Genomic DNA, 19767 nt, shown 5'->3' on the forward strand with positions numbered 1-19767 from the left:
ATCTCTTAAAAGCGCGTAACCACGGCAGCGTACACTCTGTGCTCTGCCTCACTTCAGCTACTGAAGCTGAGCTCTTCAAGCCTGCCTGCCTCTCCAATGAAAATTAAATGTTTTGCATTGTCTCAGTGAAGTGGAAAAATAGGAGAAGAGGAGAAAGCTTAAATGAAAAGCTGTCTGTAAGATGAAACAAAACATTTTAGTTTGGGGAAATGAAGGGTTAGAGCTGCAGAGCAGAAGGAGGGCACTGTTTGATAAAACTGGGATAGTTTTCAGGTTCAGGAAGTTAATTTTTCTCACTGATTTGAGAAGATGAAGAGAATGGTAAAACTGCTATCCAGGAGGGGTTCTGGGATTAGATGTCATTCTCTCCCCAACTGAGATTTTTCTGGTTTGACTCAGTGGTGGGGGCATTTGCTGAAGCAGGAGCCAGAATGTGCGGATCCCACCCTCCCTCCTGGTGCTCCTGTGTCTCCACACTGGAGCACCAGTCCTGCCATCCACCTGAGGGAAGCTGGGGGACCTCATTTCCAATTTACACTTTTAAAAGCAGAACTTCCTTCAGCCTGTCTTGTTGGAAACACTGGCTCTGAATGTCTCTGTAGCGTGGAAGGCAGGATGTCCTGTTGTGTGTGTTTCCGAAACAAAACGCAGGGGAGACTTGGAATAGCTTTCCCTGGGGTAACCTCAGCCATCCTGGCCTGTGTCTCACTTGCAGTGGGCAGGAATCTCATCACAGTCACCTCGTCATGGGGCAGAACTCTGGCAAGGGAGGGAAGGGGAGGGAGAACTTCCCTCATGGCATCTCTGTGCACATCGGAGTTTGAACTGAGGTTTTGTCCCCATAATGTGGTAACAAGAGACGTGCTCCTTAAAGGGGTGTTCAAATCCTTTTGGCAGAGGGGAAAAGGGAATTTGCTTTCTGCTCTGTCTTTGAGTACTGTCAACTACTTTCCAACTACTTGTGGAAAAAAAAAAGGTAGACAAAACCATGACCAGGGTGTCCAAGAGTCAGATGCAAGCACACACTTTTTCTAAACAAAGTCTTTTAACAAAACCGGTTGCAAATGCAGCCTGATTTATGATTGAAAAGGCATTTGGGGATGAATGAACCACTGTGTATCTGCCCAGGTCTGTATAAGAGGGAGAAGTGTGATACAAACAAAGGCTGGGTCAAAGCTGCCTTTTAGACTCTCACTTGATGGTCTCAGGGAGTCTGGAGGTTGTGGTTCCTACTGCTCCTGGTAAAAGGTGTGTAGAGGTTTTCAATATTCAAATCTAACTTTGTCATTCTTTGAATACAGATGATGGTAAATATTTTAAAAATGAGGGTTTCAGTCTGCTTGTGAAGAAACAATGCTCTCCTGCTGAATTATCCTGGTTTTCCTCTTCTAGAGCAGGTATTTTCTTCGGGAGAAATTCATGAATGTTTAAGTTTAGCGTGTCTAAAATCGCTGGACAAATTGTATTGAGGATCTCTTATCTGAAACTTGTAAGGGTGAACTCTCACCAACTGCATGAGAAAGGGATATCTTGCACAAGTTATAGTTCAAACTGCTGATAAATACTTGTGTGGCTGACATGAGACACTATGTCTGTGAGACACTATGTGACATGAGCCACTCAGTGACATGAGACACTATGTTAGAGCAATACGTGCTGGGCCTGTGATGCCTTCCCATGAAACAGGTCATTTTACCTCATTGAATAATGACATTTTGCTCTGTGTGTGTATAAACTGAAAGCCCAATAGAACCCTAAGGATTGGTGCCTCATTAGTAATAAGAATAATGGCATTGGTCATATTGGAAGGATTGAGAAATGGCTGTAAAACTCTTGGAGATGTGTGAATGAAATATACTGATAAGACAGATGGAAATCACCTATCTCTGCCAGTATTGGAATCTACATTCAGCATGGGAAATAAGTGTCTGCTTTCACAGAACTACAATACCTGAAACAAAATCAAGAAATTCAGCTCTAAAGGAGTCTCTGTGAAGTTATTTGGAGGGACCAGCCAGTCCTTGGGTATTTTAATTAGCTCACCTGTGGATTTAGTGGGTGGGAGACAGCTATCAGTTTTGACAACTGATAAGGGAGAGGGGCTGTCACTTAACCATCACCAGCTGCAACTGGGCTGTGGGAAACTGGCAGAGATTGTTTCTAGGAACTGAGAGTTTAGGGGAGCTCTTGTAATGAAAAAGTCTGAAACACCTCACTACAATCAATTCTTGTCTTTCCTTCAAGGTTTTAAGCTCCTGGCTGTTAGGGCTGGGAGGGTTTGACAGCTGCTTTGGGAAATGGTGAGCAATGTACTTTTTCTGTTGCTGATTCTCATTCAGTTATAGGTGGTTTGTTTCCTTCTCACATAATGTTATCCAAGCTTTTGAACAGGGAAAGGACAGACCAGTTGGGTGCCACTGGGTGCTTGACTGTGCATGACTGTGCAGCCACACTGGGCCACCTACTTGGGTAGAAGGCTTATTCTTTTTCTGTGCAGGGCTGCAGGTTAGTTTGCTTTTCTTCAATATTATAGCTGAACTTTAGGCCTGTCAACTGAGAGAGAGAGAGACACACATAAAAGAGAGTTCATGTTATCTTAGGCAATTTATGCAGGCAACTTTCATCTGAGTGTAATTCTCAATTTATAATTTCAAGAGCTGCACAACCCTTGTGCATTGGGAGCAGGGAGCATTATGTTTGTGTGGATTGGTTTGTGAGTGGGCATTCGAAGGTAGCTGAATGACTCGTAAGCTCTTGGTAAGCTCTGATTAATTTGAATACATTTGAAAATGCATTTGATTCCTCTCTTGGAAAGTAAAATACCTGTCAATCACTGTAAGCCTAATGACAGAAAGCAGATAAGTGAAAGCAGAGGGGAAAAAAAGGGAATGAAGACACTAGCTACCAGGAAATTATCTTAATGGCAAGCTAGTATCCAAAATGTAATCACAGAAAGCAAACTATACAATTTAACTATTCCCTGAACACATCATTGCTTTCCTCAGCTCTACGACCTCTGCATCCATTTCAGATCTCAAGTGAAATTGTGTCTGAGTTAGAGATGGGAAAAAAAATCCCAAATCCTTGACTCTCACAAATTGCCTGGTTTCTTCCAGAAAACACTTAGTAAATGGCAGCAAGCCACAGGGAGCTTGGAGAAACAGACTCTGAGTCCTGAGAAGGCATGTTGTAGAGATTATATGACATTTTGTACAGTTGTAATTTAGGTGACAGAGAGGTAAGTTCCTGCTGTGCCTTGGGCTCTCCTTAAAGCAGTTTTTGAGGCAGTGTTGTCTGCCCAAGAATGCAGGTAGTATGTTCATCTGGAATAAAAGATGACACTACATGAATTGGTAGCACGCCTGATGTCTGCCCACAGCTAGAAAAGTACCCCATGTGCTAAAAAAAAAGAAGTTTAAAAAAACCAAAAGAATACAAACCACCCCCCCTCCCCCCAAACAAACATGAAAATAGTATTTTGTAGGAGTTGCTGCTGGAAACTGCTGACAATTGGCTGTCAAAACCCATAAACATTCTTTTTTCCCTCATTTACTAGAAACAAGAAGGTCCTACAGAGCATTTCACATTTTGATGGACATAGTAGTTCTCAGGGGGTATAACATTCCACCACTCTGATCTGGCATAATTTCCCTAAGCTCTTGTTTGCACATTAAGTATTTGCTTGTGACAGCTACTTTTCATCTCAGAATAATGAAGCTCTAGTAGATCTTTAGCAATATATGTATTTCAATGGTTTCTTTTTCACTGTTTCTCTTGCATCCTTTCTGTATTAGTGAAGGAGGTTGCTAAATGAGCTATAATGTGCTGTAATTGTGTCTATTCAAACCAGTGTGGTTTTTAGTTGTGCAGTTGTCTAAGTTTACTGTTGACAGTGTTTTGAAATCTGTTTTGGGGAAGAGACATCTCTTAATGCCTCAAAACCTGCTAGGGAGTCTGCTGCAGACCAGGCAGGGGTTTTTTTATTATTTCCTCTAATTGCTTTAGACATAATTCTGTCTTCTTCTCATTAGTATTTTTGTAAAAGCTTTTCCCTTTTCACTCAACACTAGCACAGCCTGTAAACCTGAATTAGAATGAGGAGTTTGACATAGAGGACTGGAGCCTTGAGTTGTGCAGAACTTCTAAATAAGTAATAGTGACACGATTAAACACTAATATCTGAGTTGATATTTGTAGAATTTGTAATCAGGCTACAAAGCAGGCTGTCACAGAGAAGAATTTCAGCACTGTTGAAGCTGATAATGCTCCTGACAGTAGCATATAGCCCAGATGTTGATCTGTAGAGACTGAAACCCTTGTTTCTTCTGTTCATCTGGGTAGCCTGGATGCTCATGAAATGATGAAGTTGTGTCTCTTCTGAGCACTTGTTTATTAATGAAGTGCACAGAAGTCTGGTTTTTCAAAAGTAGTATTGCTACTGCTCTGTCTGAAGGGCAGGGTGATGACACCCCACAGCACAAGGGGCTGTGCCCATCCACGTGTTGGCTCTTGGGCTTTGTGTCTCCCAGGGATCCCTGAGGTTTGCTGACACCAGCACCCCTGGTACCAGCACTCCTGTACAGCCCCACTGCCAGGACCTTCTGAATCTTAGTTTGCTTTGAATTTTCAGATAATTAATCAAAACTAGAAATATTTGAGAGTGCCCAGAAGGGATGTGGCCTTAGCTGGAGAGAAACTCGTTCCTCTTCAGAAGCAGAAATGAAATTCTGCTGTTATAGACAGTAAAGTTAGAGAGAACTTAATGACATCTGCAACATTATTGCACATTCTCTTGATCCTGTATTTAATGAGAAGGTAGGACCTGACAAGCCATCCCATAAAATTGTAAAAGACACAGGCTTCTGCCCTGACACCTGCTAATACACTGCTATAGGGATTCCTCATCATCACACTTTACATTGATCACATGCAGCTTTGGTTTCTTTAACATCAGTGTCAAAAGCGTTTTTATTGTTGAGCCTTCTGTCTCTTTCCATTTTTCTTCCCCTTTTGCTTCTTAAAAAAACTAAATAAAAAAGGAAGAAAGATTGGATCCAATTTTAATCGGACTAACATCAGCCTGAAGATATTTTCATCAGTTCTTGGCAGATCCTAGATGGACTGTGTAATAATGAATGCCTTTTCATGATTGTTTTCCTCACGCTTAAGTTCATTTTCTGTGAGCACTGTATGAAGTAATTTTAAGCTTTTAATTGTTTATGGTATTTGGCACTTCCAGACTCTGGGAATGTTTCTGTATCTTTGAAAGAGAATTATTAAGCACCAGAGAAAAATGCCATGCTACTTGCTGTTATGCTGAGGAAGACCTGCCAAATCTTGCAGTATTTGTGCATGCTCTAGAGGTGGAAAGAAGGGAAGCTGGCAGAGCTAATAATAGCAGCAGCTTTGTGGCTAGAAGCCTCATAATTGTAACTCCATGATGACAGTCTGATTCAAAACATGATGAAATCCGTACTTCTGTCTATTCTAAATCCTACTTCTATCTATTCCTGTGGGTCTTGGATCAGTCCTTACAAATCAGAGTTGAAAAAAAACTCGGATGTTTTTACACAAGACTAAAGATCCTTTCATTGCAGGTGCAGGCAGGTCTTTTTCAGCATTTGCAGGGTAAGGTTTGCAATACATTCACAATATGTCTAAATGTAGCATCCCCTGATCTTTAAGTCTGTCTCATGCAGTGTTGGCTCACAAGTCCAAAATCTGGTGGCTAATACATCATTCCTGCCTTGCCCTTCTGTTGATTACCTTTCTGGCAGTGTGAGGAGAGGCAAAGAACATGACTTGCCAAGACTTGGCAGGCAGCATTGTTCTGGTGGGGTTTGTGAACAGCCAACAGTGGGCTGTTCATGACAAGAGCAACTACTGACAGTGGACAACATAGTAGAGCACCTCTCCCATGAGGAAAGGCTGAGAGAAGTGGGATTGTTCAGCATGGAGAAGAGAAGATTTGGGGTAACCTAATTGTAGCCTGCCAGTACCTGAAGGGAGCCCACGAGAATGATGGAGAAGGACTTCTTACAAGAGCCTGTAGCGACAGGACAAGGGGAATGGATTCAAACTGAGAGTCAGTTTAGATTAGATAATAAGAAAGAATTCTTCACTGTGAGGGTTGCCAGAGAAGCTGTGGATGCCCCATTCCTGGAAGCATTCAAGGCCAGGTTGGCTGGACCTCTGAGCAACCTGGTCTGGTGAAAGCTGTCTCTGCCCATGGCAGAGAGGCTGGAACTAGACGATCTTTAAGGTCCCTTCCAACCCAAACCATTCTATGATTCTATTATCCCATGAAACTTAGCCTTGAATCAAAAATTGAAGCAATCTTTCTTTTAGATGTCATGATGGATTCTTTATTGCCATCAAACTGGGTGTTTTTCTAAAAGATGCAATCTAGTGGTAACAAGATTCCTCCCAGGGAATGCCCCTTCAGAGCAATCCTATGGCCTGTCTTAATCTTGGGGGTCACATTGCCATCTGTTCTCCTGGTCTTATCATAAAGAAATTATGAAAGTCATATTCACAAATAACGTCCACACTCTGTTATTTAAATGATGCTTGGCTTTCAATGCTGGGTACTCCACATTTGACAACCAAGTATTCAATTTTGTCTACCTCATTTTTTTAATACTTTGACCTTAATCTGTAAAAACATTTATTCTAGAAATACAACTTGAAAATTCTATGATGATTCAAAAGAGGCAGAGTTTTTACCCTAAGTCACTTAAGACTTCACAACTAGATAATAGTGAGAAAAGGGATAAGTGCTTGTTGTAACCCTGTCTTTCTTTCTTGGACAGGACTCCTGCACAGGCAAGATTATGGTCACAGAGAGCATTCTGTCATAGGCCTGTAGTAGAGCAGGAGTGCACCAGGACTTGTCAGTTCATTTCTCCACTTGTCTCTGAGTGAATTTTCCAAAAAATGAAATTGTTATTGAGTCATCATCACTGCATGCCTTGGTTAAATGTTCATAGAATTGCAAGAATATGTGCCTAACAGGGCTATTTTTCAAGGTTTTGGCAAATCTAGGCTGATACCTCCACAATACTCCAACTTCTGGCAGCTTGGGCAGCTTCCCTGGGGAGGTACAAGATTCAGCACCTTTTTAATAAAAGCAGAATTATGAAATGAGATTTGAGACTGGAGGTGTGAAACATGCAGCTTTAGGCCTGGAGTTTAAATTTCATGTTATTTCATCTCAATTCAGGTTCTTTGTCCATCTTTTGGTTTTGACATACTGTTCAAATGCTCCCACTAGATTTTTTCTGTGGGACCTGTGTGCTTAGGTCTTGAAGAGTGCAGTGTTCTGGAGAACTGCATAACTTGTGAAGTTCCCTGTGTTTGAGCAGTGTATGATACACAGGCTAGGAGATTTTGAAGGTATAAAGCTCTGTCCCTTCCCAGACAGACATGAATGCTTGGAGAAAGAGATAAAGAGGGACTGTTCTGAAAGCTAGCTCGGGATCTTTGCCATAATATTTTGGGGTTTAACTTTGATTAAGGTCTATATTTGTAGCCCTATCAAATTCCACATGAAAATTTCTGTGTAGGTCCAGGCTTCTCTTCCTTATAACAGATGAAATCTATTTTCTTTTCCTTTGTACTCTTACTGCTTGTGGGAGCAGGTGTACATCCATTGGCATACCAATCAGATTTTCTGAATAACTTGGCTGCTGCTGAAGATAAACCACTTGAAAACGGTATTTTCCTTGTATTTGTAAGAAAAGAGTCCATTTTAAAGTTATGTGTATTTTTATTTATAAGGAGCATTTAATCTTAAAAAAAGGCAGAAAAAATCCAAAATTGAGTTTATGAATGCATTATCAATTACTGCTGAGTTTTGCACAGCTATAATATTTTTGCTTACAACATAAATATGGAGCTGTCTGGAGAAAATGCGGCATCGGGGAACTTACAAAAAGGGAGACAAGTGACAGCTTTGTCTGAGCTTCCCAAAGAGAAGTTGCTCTCTGACAGTTGTTTCTCCAGTGTCTCAGGAGTCAATTAAAAGGAGCCAACCCAAGAGCTGGAGGATGTCCCCTGACAAATGTGTGTATGTTTGACTTGCACCACCTGAGCACAGCTTGCCACATAAATGCTCTCTGTAGAAGATGTCAGGCAGAGAGGGAGACCCAAGGGCTGCATTTCTGCATTCATGCAGTGGCTGCTGCCCTGGTGCACTTCCCTTGGAGCTGGTCTATAAGGCCATGTGGAAGATGGAAATCAGGGGTCTCATTAGTGTGGTAGCAGTATCCATGGCAAAGGCAAGATTTATACATCTCCTTCTACGCACACTCCTGCTCCTGCTGCAGTGGGATCTCCCAAAGTCAAAGCAGGGAAGGTGTGTTTGGGTCTCTCAGGCTGGCCACCGCACAGTGGGAAGGCTGATGGCAGCTCCTCCATGGCCAAGTGTGCCTGGCATCCACAAGGAGGGCTCACCTAGGCACTGCCATGGAGAGCAGTGGGGGCTGTGGGTGGATAAGTGTTGCCAACAGCTTGTCCATCAGTGCTCACCTTTCTGCATTTCCTGGTAGATTCATTGTGTCCTCCACCACAGAGATCATGCTACTAACTCCTAGGGGTGCAGTGGCTAGGGCTAATATGGACTGGGCCAGGCTGTTAATATGGGATTGTTTGCTTGAGACTTGGTCATTGCTGTCTCTCCTGCATGGTGCTGTAGCAGAGACAGCTTCTGTCAAATAACTTACCCATTTATGTTGCAAAAACCAGGCATTAAATAGCAAGAGATGCTCAAGTGCTTTCCGGACAAGTGCTGATTGGGCTGTGTGGAGCAGGGGCTGGCCCAGGCCCTGACTCTGCAAAGCATCCTGGCCTCTGGGTCTGAAAAGCCTTCCCTGATGATCCCTGTGAGTGTGACCACTGCACCAGCCCGTCATACATCCCTTCTGAGCATTTAGGGTCAGACCAAGACAACATGTTCATTTACAAAGTGAGCCCTGTTAGCTACATCTGGCACACGTGGATATCCACACCTAACATAAAAACCCCAGGAGAGGGAAGGCTTGGGGACACAGAGTTTTGCAGGGACAAATTGACCTGGCTTGGTCAGGTAGCTGCCTTGGTGTGCTGGGGCTTTGTGCCTCCAGAGCCAGCCTCAGGATGCTGCTGGAGTGACCCCCTGGGAGTTTGCTTGGCATCACTTGGCTCCAGCAGAGCAAGAGGGGCAGTTGCTCTAACCCTGGGCTGGTACTCATCCCTCAGGTAAAGTGGGAAACTGCCAGTGTGTGGGAAGCCATTAGCCTGCAGGACTGCATTGAATTCCCTTCCCAGTGAGTGCTATTCTTTCACTTCTAAGGACTACCCTGCTTTGTGCACTTTCTACTGAGCTCATTGCAGAGTGAGTTTCCTGGAGGGAAGAAAAAAAAGACTGTCAAGTACCCTGTTTTCTTATTCTTATCTCATATTTAGTTTCCTAATTACAGCTTGGAAATAAAATATCCTTCCTGCTAATTTTATTCTTTTGTATTTAGGAAATGCTGCCAAGTCTGACAACTTCTTCCTTCCAAAGATGCACTGTTAAGATGGCTTTTTCCCTGCTCCACAATGACAAAACTGTCAAGAAGCATTGGAGTCTGGAGAAACATTCATTTTGTGTGTGCCAGTGAAGAAGTGCTTATTAACTTTAGTTTAATTTAAATTTGTCGGCAACAGAGGGATGGGTTTATTTACACATTTCCTAATAATGATTTGAATCTCAAAGTTATTTCTGCATTGAAGTGTAAGGTCTTTAAGTGGATTTTCCCCAAAGCAGCTGAAGGGATTAGGTATCAGTGTTCAGTAGAAGCTGCGGGCTGCATCTTTTACCCTCTGTATTGCAACCTTCAGCTTTGGGGACCTCTCGTTTTCAAACTAGGCTACTTACTGGTTCTTCATTAGTGCCAGAGTTGAGGTTTTGGGTTGGCCTGGAACATACCAATACTAATGTAAAATTAGTATTGGTATGGCTAATGTAAAATTAGTATTGCACAGAGTTTTTGAAGGCGATGTATTTCCATCACATGCAAGGAAGAAACCTTGTCTGGCTACAGGCTGGGACGCCGTGAGGCTTTTTTCAGTACTGTGGGATCCTTGGGCTGCTCCTGTAGAGATCACTTAGCCTTAGAGGCTCAGGAAGATATAATTAGGAGGGTAGATGGAAAATTAATGCTTCTTTGTGCAAAAACGTTCTCTTTTGCATAGAAAAAAAGAGATAAATTAAGACACGAAGCTCTACAAGCTTCTGAGGTAATCAAGACATGAGCAGCTACCCCATGTCTTGCCAAGCCCATCTCCCATTGTCCCTGTGCCCCTGGCTTTGGGATTGACTCAAGCTTTGCATCCTTGAATTGCATGTTGCTTCTAAAAGGATGTATGGGAGGAAGGGAGGGCAAGAAGCACTTTGCAAACTGCTGTTGAAGAGTCCAGAGTAGTCTCTGCTGTACTGGCACCACGAGTGGCCAAGCTGCACTAAAATAGTATCAGATCATTTATCAGAGTGAGCTCTGAGGTGACACTGATGGCAATGGCTCTGTAACATTAGAAACTTGGTACTAAACCATATAGTCAGGAAAACAAATACAAGGAGTCACTTTTTAACACAAAATAGAACCACTATCTTCCTGGGATCATTATATTTACAATGGCACTGCCTTGCTCTGACCTGTCAGAGCTGGAGAAGTATTTTTCTTCTGGTTTTTTTTTTCTTTCTGGTGTTATAAGACAGATGGCATCTGTTCTTAAATAATGAAATAAACCATGTTCCACACAACGTAAGACATTTGAAAATGTTGCTATAAATGTGCAGAGGTAGTGCACTTCCCAGTTAAAATAGATTCTTTCAAATAATTCTTTCTCCAACTTTTCCCCCCTTAACAAGCGTGCAGTTAATCACAGAGTGAAATCTCTTTCCCCCTGCAGATTGTGTTCCGGAAAATCAGCGACGTCAAGCGGGAGGAAGAGGAGAGGATGAAGAGGAAGAACGAGGCGCCTCTGATCTTACCCCCGGACCACCCGGTGCGGCGGCTGTTCCAGAGGTTCAGGCAGCAGAAGGAAGCGCGGCTGGCGGCGGAGAGGGGCCGCGATCCGGACGAGCTGGATGTGGAGAAGGGCAATGCCGTCGGGGAGCAATCCTCCGCTCGCGCGGTGGTCAAGGCCAGCGTGGTGACGGTCCGGGAGAGCCCGGCGACGCCGGTGTCGTACCAGCCCGCCTCCACCTCCGCGGCCTCCGACCAGGCCAAGCTGCAGGCCCCGCCGGCGGAGCACGCGGCGGGCAAGGCCTCGGGGGACTACCCGCGCCGCAAAGGCTGGGCCAAGTTCAAGGAAGCCTGTGGGAAGGGTGAAGACTGGAACAAGGTCTCTAAAGCAGAGTCCATGGAGACTTTACCTGAGAGAACTAAAGCTTCAGGAGAAGCTACCCTGAAGAAGACGGACTCTTGTGACAGTGGCATTACAAAAAGTGACTTGCGCTTGGATAACGCCGGGGAGACGAGAAGCCCGCAGGACCACAGCCCGGTCCTCACCGAGGTCAAGCATTCCTTTTATCCCATCCCAGAACAGACTCTTCAGGCCACCATGCTAGAAGTGAAACATGAGTTGAAAGAGGACATCAAGGCTTTAAACACAAAAATGACCAATATAGAAAACCAGCTTGCTGAGATACTTAGGATATTGACCTCAAGAAGAAGCTCCCAGTCACCCCAGGAGTTGTTTGAAATATCAAGGCCCCAGTCTCCAGAATCAGAAAAAGACGTGTTTGGAGCTAGCTGAGGTGTTTCTTTTTAAAAACAAACAAACCGACAAACAAAGGAACAGCCCCCTAACACTTTACATTTAATCTTTCTTGAAAACAAGTGAGGGATCCGTTCACTAAGCATGTTCCCTCTGTCTAAAAAGGTATGGTAACAGGAATTGCAACCTCATGTCAAGATGGCAGCTGACTTTGAAGCCTTTTTGACAGCAAGGGTACAGTTTCTAAAGTTTTTCTTTCCTCCCTTTGTCCTCATTCCCCCCCAGCCCCTTTCTCTCCCTTGGGATGTTGGAATAAGAATTCTGACAGCAGTAGCCATCCCCGTGAGCCCCGGGTGATCTCTGAGGTTTTTGGAGCATGCCTTATGTCCTTGGCTCGGGTTATGCCTATATGAATGAGCACTTGCCAGGGTGCTTATCTTTTCAGTGTTTGGTGGGTTGTTTGTTCTTTTGTTTTGTTGCTGCTGACACTGTCTCAGTCACCTCTACAGCACGTTGGATGTCACAGTATATTTTCATAAAGCTGTAATGATGTAAAGAGCGGTAGGAGACATGTATTTCATTGTGTGCTGAAGTTTCTTTTGGGTAGTCAAGGAAGGGCTAATAAGATGAAAAAAAATACTGTACTTTTTAATTTCAAACTGACATATTGCTAAAACAATTACATTTGGCAACATCTTCAAAAATAGCCATAGTATTTCAGATCTGCTAATAAATGGGATCTTCCACACTGTCATTCACTGAATCAAGGATATATTTTTTTCAAACCTTTTAATGTTTTTTCAAAAAACTTCTGTCTCAGATGTCTTTCAGCATTTGATACTTCTGCTTTCAACTCCAGCTGCTGGAGGGTTGGGTGTGCAGCGTACCTGAGAGCAGCCCTTGGCACAACATATTTGAAACATCACTAACAGGTTTCTGCAGATTTGCCTCCCAGTGAAAATATACTGTGGCATTTATGTCCTGTTCTGCTACGAATCTGCTCTTTTAATTCTTGTTAAATTATTATTCAGAAGTTTCTGTTTTGATAATGTTCATTGAAGCCAAAGGCTTTCACAGAATTTTTAACAATTTCAGACGGTGGCATTTTCCTCTACATCCAGATGTGTTGTTCCTGATCTAATCTAGCTCGAAAGCAAGTGGATGGTAGAGGCAGAAATTCAGTGCTTACTGTATGCAAGTGCTATTGTAGCAAGGAAACAAAGAGATCTGCTTCTTAAAGAAGGAGATGTTTCCAAAACTTATATTTTCATAACTTTTTTCAGAGGAAGATTGAAGCACTTTACCAAAACTGTTCTTCATTATTCCTATAGGGTAGCATAGATGGTGTCATGACTTGTGTTCTCACATTGGGATACAGGTGTATATTCGCAATACATTCACTCCACTGATCTGGTATGTTCACTGCTTAACAGTAGCTTAGATGTCAGAAGCATGGTGCCATACCACACTTTAAGGGGTTTTCATCTTTAATGTCAACAGGTCTTAACGCTGTGTGTGTTAAGTCTTATTTTTCCTTGGTACTAAGTCATGTAGAAAGAAACACAGGATTTTTTGGGGGGAAGATTTTTGTTCATGTTAAGTATGGAAGAGGCAAGGAACACGAGCAATTTTAATGATTTCTGCTGGCCTGGTGCTTGCACAGAGCAATGCAGAAGAGTGTCAGACATCCCTGGGGAGCTGGGACGTCCACAGATGACTGGCACAGTGGTGAGGCTGTGCTGTGCAAAGCTCCCAGCTCAGGTCCTGCTGTCAAGAGTTTTTGTTTGTACCTGTTCCTGCAGTAACTGCCCTCGCTCTCAAAGATAACAATTATTCCAAGCCAGCACCACCATTTCTAAGTCCAGAGGCAGGTGGTTTAGGATTGGCTTCTATTGTCTTAGTCCTTGGTTTGGTATGGAGGTGCCCACAGACTGTGAATTCATACCCAAGGATTTAAATACTCCTGAGAAACAGCTCTCAGGTTCAAATCTGTAGGTTACCTTCTTCCCTCCCACAAGAAAAGGCAAGCAGGGAGGTGAGTTGTTCTGAAACCAAGAAGCTACTTCCTTATTTCTGGTTCCATGTTTAGGTTTTTCCAGTGGTTCCTGGTGTCTTTTCCAGTTGCTCACTGCAGACCTGCAGTGCTGAGGAAGGCACTCTCTGACCAAAGCCATGCTGTTTGTGTTTGGTGCTTCAATCACTGTAAGTGGCAGCAGTTCCCTGCAACAGCAATGGCGTGGCTGCCACAGAGACCCATCCATCCACAGTTTCTGTGAGAAACCCATCCATCCACAGTTTCTGTGAGAAACTTTGTCATGATTTTTTTTTCATTCTAGTCTTCTTAGACAGTAACTACTACCTAAGTAAACCCCAGGTGTACTGATACACAAGGATTTGTAATTGATTTCCAGCAAGTTTTTAGAGACTGCCTTGGAGTCAGTTTCCTGATCCAGGCAAATTCCTCACCAGCGTGATATTCACGACACTTTTCTTCATAAAATTTTTGAAAGGCTGAAGGTCTTAGCAAGTCCTTTGTGAAAGTGTCACCCACTTACCTGCAGTTGGATAAACATGGACCTGAGCTTATCCCAGGTGGACAAGGGAGGAAATGTTTACAACCTCCCAAGTATGTGCCTAGTATCTCCAGAACTGCAGTGCAAACCTAAAAGTAAACGTGCAGGTACAGGCTACCTGGCCCTTTGTTGCTGATACTGAATTGATGTTTCTCAGTGATATTTTTGTGTGCCCTCAGGGATATGTTAAAGGTTATTCTGCTGTTGTTGATTGCCCAGCCTGGAATCCCAATAGGACCAGCCCCAGAAGCCCCCTAATTGTAATAATTGCCCAGGCCTGTGAAGAAATGCAGACAAGTCCCCATTTTCTGGGAATGCTCCTTGTGTAGCCTGATGCTCAGAATGACACCAAACTCCTCCCCGCCCTGTATAACAGTGGTTGGTTGAGTGAACCCAGTCCTTTCCTAAGGCTTTTTTCAGGCTCTTGCAATGGCCTATAAAGACACTTATTATTTGTAAAGCCCTCAAAGATTGTAACATACACCCGAATTCTACTTTAATGTCTTTGCTTGCTCCTTACAGTGACACCTTCAGGGTGTCTGCTCCAGGTGAGCCCTGACAGCCCAGTGTCAGTCAGACCTGTACAGCTGTAACTGAGATTAAGCCCATTATTATGAACTTATAAAACTGGTTGTAAGAGAGTGCATCAGCCTTCAGCAACCTGTATTTGTTGTAAGAGAATTTGAAAAAAAGATACTGTCTAGGATGAGTTTTGGGGTTTGGATTTCCTGGACTGTTGAGTGGTTAAAAAATGAACAAATCCATGCCCACTCCTTTGATCCCCAGACTAATCTGAGCCTGTGCTATGGTGCTCAGGCTGTGCTGATGCAGCACTTTTCCTTTAAAGAGTGGCTGAAAGCCCCTGTGTTACAAATCTGTCCTTCTCCACTGAGCCTTACACTCAGACAGACGCCTCTGGCTGGATGGCATGTGGACCCATCATAAATGTTACTAGTTCTTTGATTTTATTTGTCAGCTTTTCCTTTTTCTCTTGTTCCTCTCTACATGTTGGTTAAGGCTTTTCACTTAAATTATTTTCCAGCTTAGAACTGAAGGATCTCTGAAAATAAGACTCTGCCCCTTCACAAGCAAATGCTTGTAGATAGTATAAAGAAAAAACCCAAACAAAATCAAGGCCTCAGTTTTGACTGTGTTCTGGCATAGTGCTTCTGCCATTTAACAACCTGCTAAACGACCTGCATCATTCTAAAAGAGATTATGTGTTCCATTTTGACTACATGGTGTAATTAAATTTCAGCAAAAGAAGGCAGTTGAGAGAAGGAACCTGTATTATGATTTGGTCGAATGGGAACTTCTGAAAGCTCATGCTTAAATGGTTACAAAGAATACAAACATGCAGCACATGAAAAAGGATTAAAAAAGCAAACCCCAGCCCTCACCCCTACCTTGTTCAGATACATTTACTTCTGTCTGGTATTACAAGAATACTTTTGAAAACACCATTCTTCCTTTAAATCTCTTCCACAGTTCTGCCCTGAGCCCCAGCGAACACCCTGTTTAACAGCTTCGAAGGAGATGTTCTGTTCCTACAGCACTTCCCTTAATGAACTGAACAAGATACTTACTGTGACTATCTGGTGATATATTTTCAATCACTCTTAACCAATCTGTGAAAAAATTGACTACATAATTTGTCTTTACTATATAAACAACAAGGTGTATGATTACGCTTGTGCAGATGCGTGTACATACACACACATCTATATATATAATATCTGTGTATAGATAAGTCTATGGATTGCATTTCTGTTAAGTAAAAGCACATTCCTCATTGATTCCAGTCCAAGAAGGGAGCTTAAATCTTCCCAGTAGACATCCACTGAGTGTCCTGTTAGTGTCTTGTTTGTTAACTGTTGAATTTTAAGGCCATGATTTTTGATTTTTCTAGCTGGCCTCAACTTCATACTGTGAGTCTGGTAAATAGTGTGACTGAGAGAAGATCTGGTGAGGGTCACGATAGTCAGGAAAGAGAAATCCATGTGAAATTGGAAAAATGCTGTATCCTAGTTGGTGGGGATAAAGCTCATAAGCTGGTGTTTGTTGCTCACAGTATCTCTGAAGCCAAGCTGCCCTGGTAGTGTTTATCATGGCTTTTCCTGCAAGAGAGATGGTGGAATAGACGGATTTATTTTTTTCTGGTACCAGGGGCTGTCTCAAAGGTGCTGAGCCTATCCTTCTTCTCGTGGGCAGCATAACACATGGTTGCTGCACCTCTGCTTTCTTGTCCTGGTGTTAGGTGGCAAAAAGCATCTTCTACTGAATTTTTCATTTCCATATAGTCTCCTGTGGGTGTATTGGCAATAACAAAGTCTGTGTTTTTGCTGCACTTGTGATACATCAAGACAAACCTTTTAGAGAGAGTCCCGTGCAGGGGGAGCTCCAGAAATTTGAGGTGAGGCACAGTAGGATACTGTATCCTCTGATCTGACATCATTTTGACCACATTGTTGTGGGAAGCATTGATTCAATTAAATAAAAATAAAGCTTTTTTTGCAATAAGATGTATCCAGCATTTAGCCTTAAGACCCTTTCATAAGTGATATAATTCAAACTGTGATTCCATTCTTCTTCCTTCCTAATGTTCTGTAGTATTTACAGTGTTGCCTAAAGATGAAGCACTTTGATTAGCTTTCTAAATCTAATGGAAATCACTTGCTGGTAATCACATTTCTTTCTCCACTTATTGCCTTCTTATTAGGATAATTAATTACTCCAATTGCCCTCTCCCCTCATAAAACAAAGAGACATAGCTATTGTCTAAACACTTTTGTATATCAGGGAGCCAGCCTGTCATATTGCAGAAGTGTTTCAGAGGCTTTTTTTTACAGATCAACAAAGCTAATGTGAACTTACCTGCAACTGTAATTTGTTTCAAGCTGATTGTTGAGTGTTGTGTAAACATATTTGATGTGTAATCCCAGAACATCTCTGTAACTGGATCCAAATGCCTAATGTTAACAAAACAGTTCGGGGTTTTCACTAACTGTTCTGAAAGGCTCATGGGTTTCTTTCTTCTTCCCACTAAATCTGTGACCACTAACATAGAAAAAGAATCATTTTAGCTGTAGATGAAAGAAGTTCAATAATCTTGTATCAGGATGAACTGCTATATAAAGAAATACCAAGTTTTCCAATGAATGTGTTATATTATTGTACCTACATGCAATCAATATTTGTACATCTGTTGGAGACCTGTCTGCGTTTCAATATTTAGCCACCACTGCATGGACACTTGATTGATATGCAGTTAATGCAGTTGCTTTGGCGCTTTTCAATGTACTTCACTTGTTTTTATCCTTTCAGAAATCCACCAAATACTCTCAGTTCTTTTTCTTTGCATTTGTCACTTTGTTCAATGAAGCATGACTAGAAACAGAGAATGAGTAGATACTATTTTTGTGGTCAGCAAAGCAGCTGCCAGTAGATAGACAGTGTGTGTATGTATGTATGTATACGCACTGTCTGGGAATGTTTCAGATACAAATGCAGCCACCTCCATTAATGATATCCCTAGTCAACATTTTTAAACAAGCACAAATAATATTTGTAAAAAAAGAAGTTTAATTTTATTTATTATAGTAATAAACTATTTTATACATTACGGTTGCTTTGGTGTGTTTTTCTCTGTGTTGAATATGTGCCCATAAGATCAGCAAGGAGGTTTTAAATTACTCTCTGGAACTTCTGGCTAGAAGTTTTGTTGCTGTTGGTTTGTATCTCAAGTGTTAGCAGTGGAGCAGTGGGATATTATTGCTTTGGTTGTAAATGATTCAGGTTGTTTTTCAGATTTCTTTCTGCTGTGTATCAGTGCAAAGGGATTCACATTTCCATGCTCACTGTAAATTAAACTCAGGTGCCCTTTAAAGTGAATATTCTGACACCCCATGAAGTGTCCTGTGCTGTGGATCTCAGTCTAGCCCAGGTATCTTCTGAGCAAAAAGAGATCGCCAGAGGACTGGCTGTGACTGTCTGAAATAATCATCCCATGTCCTGAAGGCACACATGTCTATAGCTGGTTTGTGTTTTAGGCTGTGTTCACTGCTGCAGGATCTGAGAACTTTTACAAAACTCATGGAAACCAGAGATCAAAGAACCATCTGCTTTCCTGTCATCTGCTTGCAGAAGAAAGTGACCTCACCGTGGACTTACACAAAGACAAACCCCACAGAGGAAGCCCCTGGCAGTGACACTGCTGCAACAGGCAGCAATGAATATTTTGTTGGCTACCTCAGCAAAGGATAACCAAAGGTCATGGGAATGGGAGATCCTTTCAGATCAGGAGGGACACACATGACAGGATCACAGCCAGCAGTCATTCCTGCAGGCCAGAAGCCATGCTGGAAGGTTATACAAAGCTTTAGTCTGCAGGGTGTCAGCCTGGGCCCTGTGAGCTTTGCAGCCATTTTTGTGGCTCATTCTCCATCCTCTCACCCAAGGCTCTGGTGAATGTGGCTGTCACCTGTACTAAGGCACTCCATGGGATTGTCAATCTCATCTCCAAAAGAACAGCAGTAAAGCAGGAGCTTTCCCACTCCTGAGCTGGGGTGGAACTGTACACAGAGCAGCCAAGGAGCACAATGAGGAGCTATTTTTAGCACCATTTCTGCATCCACTGTCCTATGTGCTGTGACAGGAGCTCTTGTCACTTGCATTGTTTCTCTGGCCAGTGTGAAAATCCAGCTTTCTTTTGCATTATGTTATACAGTGTCCTTATACTTACTAGAAAAGGGAAAATTACCATAGTGGGGGCATGTACTTTCACTTGTGGGGTTTTTTTTTGTTTTGTTGTCTGGGGTATTTTTTTTTTTTTTAATTTTGATTGGGTTTTTTTGGTTTGGGTTTGTTTTGTTGTGTTTTGTTTTTTGAGGTCTCTAGAGGCTGTTGTGCTCATTTTCTGAATTCTTTATTCTTTTCTTTGCTCCTGCATTCTTCGCAGCCTCTCTGGCAGTGCTCCAAGCTTCAGTGAGCACAGAAGGGGTAGCACCAGCCACACGATGTTCCCCATCAGAGTTTCTCTGCCCTCAGCAGCCCCACAGCATTTCAAAGCAAGGATAATTACCTAGAGCACTTTTTGCCCAGATTTAGGTGCCAGATTGCAAAGGCTGGAGTTGTGCATGCTGCCCACCAGCCCTGTGCTCAGCTGTGAGCAGCCTCAGGCCCACCTGCACCAGCCCCTGCTCCTCATTCCCTCCACCTGGGAGCACATTCACAGCAGGGACAGAAGGTTTCTAAAGCACAGGGAGTGTGCTGTGGCTTCTGATTTTTCTCAGAAATAGCTGCAGGTTCTTCTGTTTGGTTATGAATTAGTGTGCAGCTGCTGGGGACCCGTGCCAGAGGGTGTACAGTCCTGGGGCAGCGGCAGGAACTCCTGGGGACAGTCAGCAATGCATCAGCTTGTGGGGAGGTGAGTGCTGCCTACAGTTTTAAGTTC

At 42.8% G+C, this 19767-nt stretch overlaps 2 protein-coding genes across 2 annotated transcripts in view; one reads left to right on the forward strand and one right to left on the reverse strand.

Moving 5' to 3' along the window:
• Nucleotides 1–12531, forward strand: part of KCNH1 (potassium voltage-gated channel subfamily H member 1) — a 172616-nt gene extending 160085 nt beyond the window's left edge. Inside the window, exon 11 of the mRNA XM_059841112.1 lies at nucleotides 10933–12531. Within this exon, the coding sequence (XP_059697095.1) occupies nucleotides 10933–11781 (849 nt within the window). The 3' untranslated portion in view covers nucleotides 11782–12531. The remainder of the gene's footprint in view (nucleotides 1–10932) is intronic.
• Nucleotides 7749–19767, reverse strand: part of HHAT (hedgehog acyltransferase) — a 165611-nt gene continuing 153592 nt past the window's right edge. The window contains exon 13 of the transcript XR_009485707.1: nucleotides 7749–11589. The gene's annotated coding sequence lies outside the window, so the exon portion shown is untranslated. The remainder of the gene's footprint in view (nucleotides 11590–19767) is intronic.

This window comes from Haemorhous mexicanus, chromosome 3 (genome assembly GCF_027477595.1).
Source record: "Haemorhous mexicanus isolate bHaeMex1 chromosome 3, bHaeMex1.pri, whole genome shotgun sequence".
Taxonomy (NCBI): Eukaryota; Metazoa; Chordata; class Aves; order Passeriformes; family Fringillidae; genus Haemorhous; species Haemorhous mexicanus.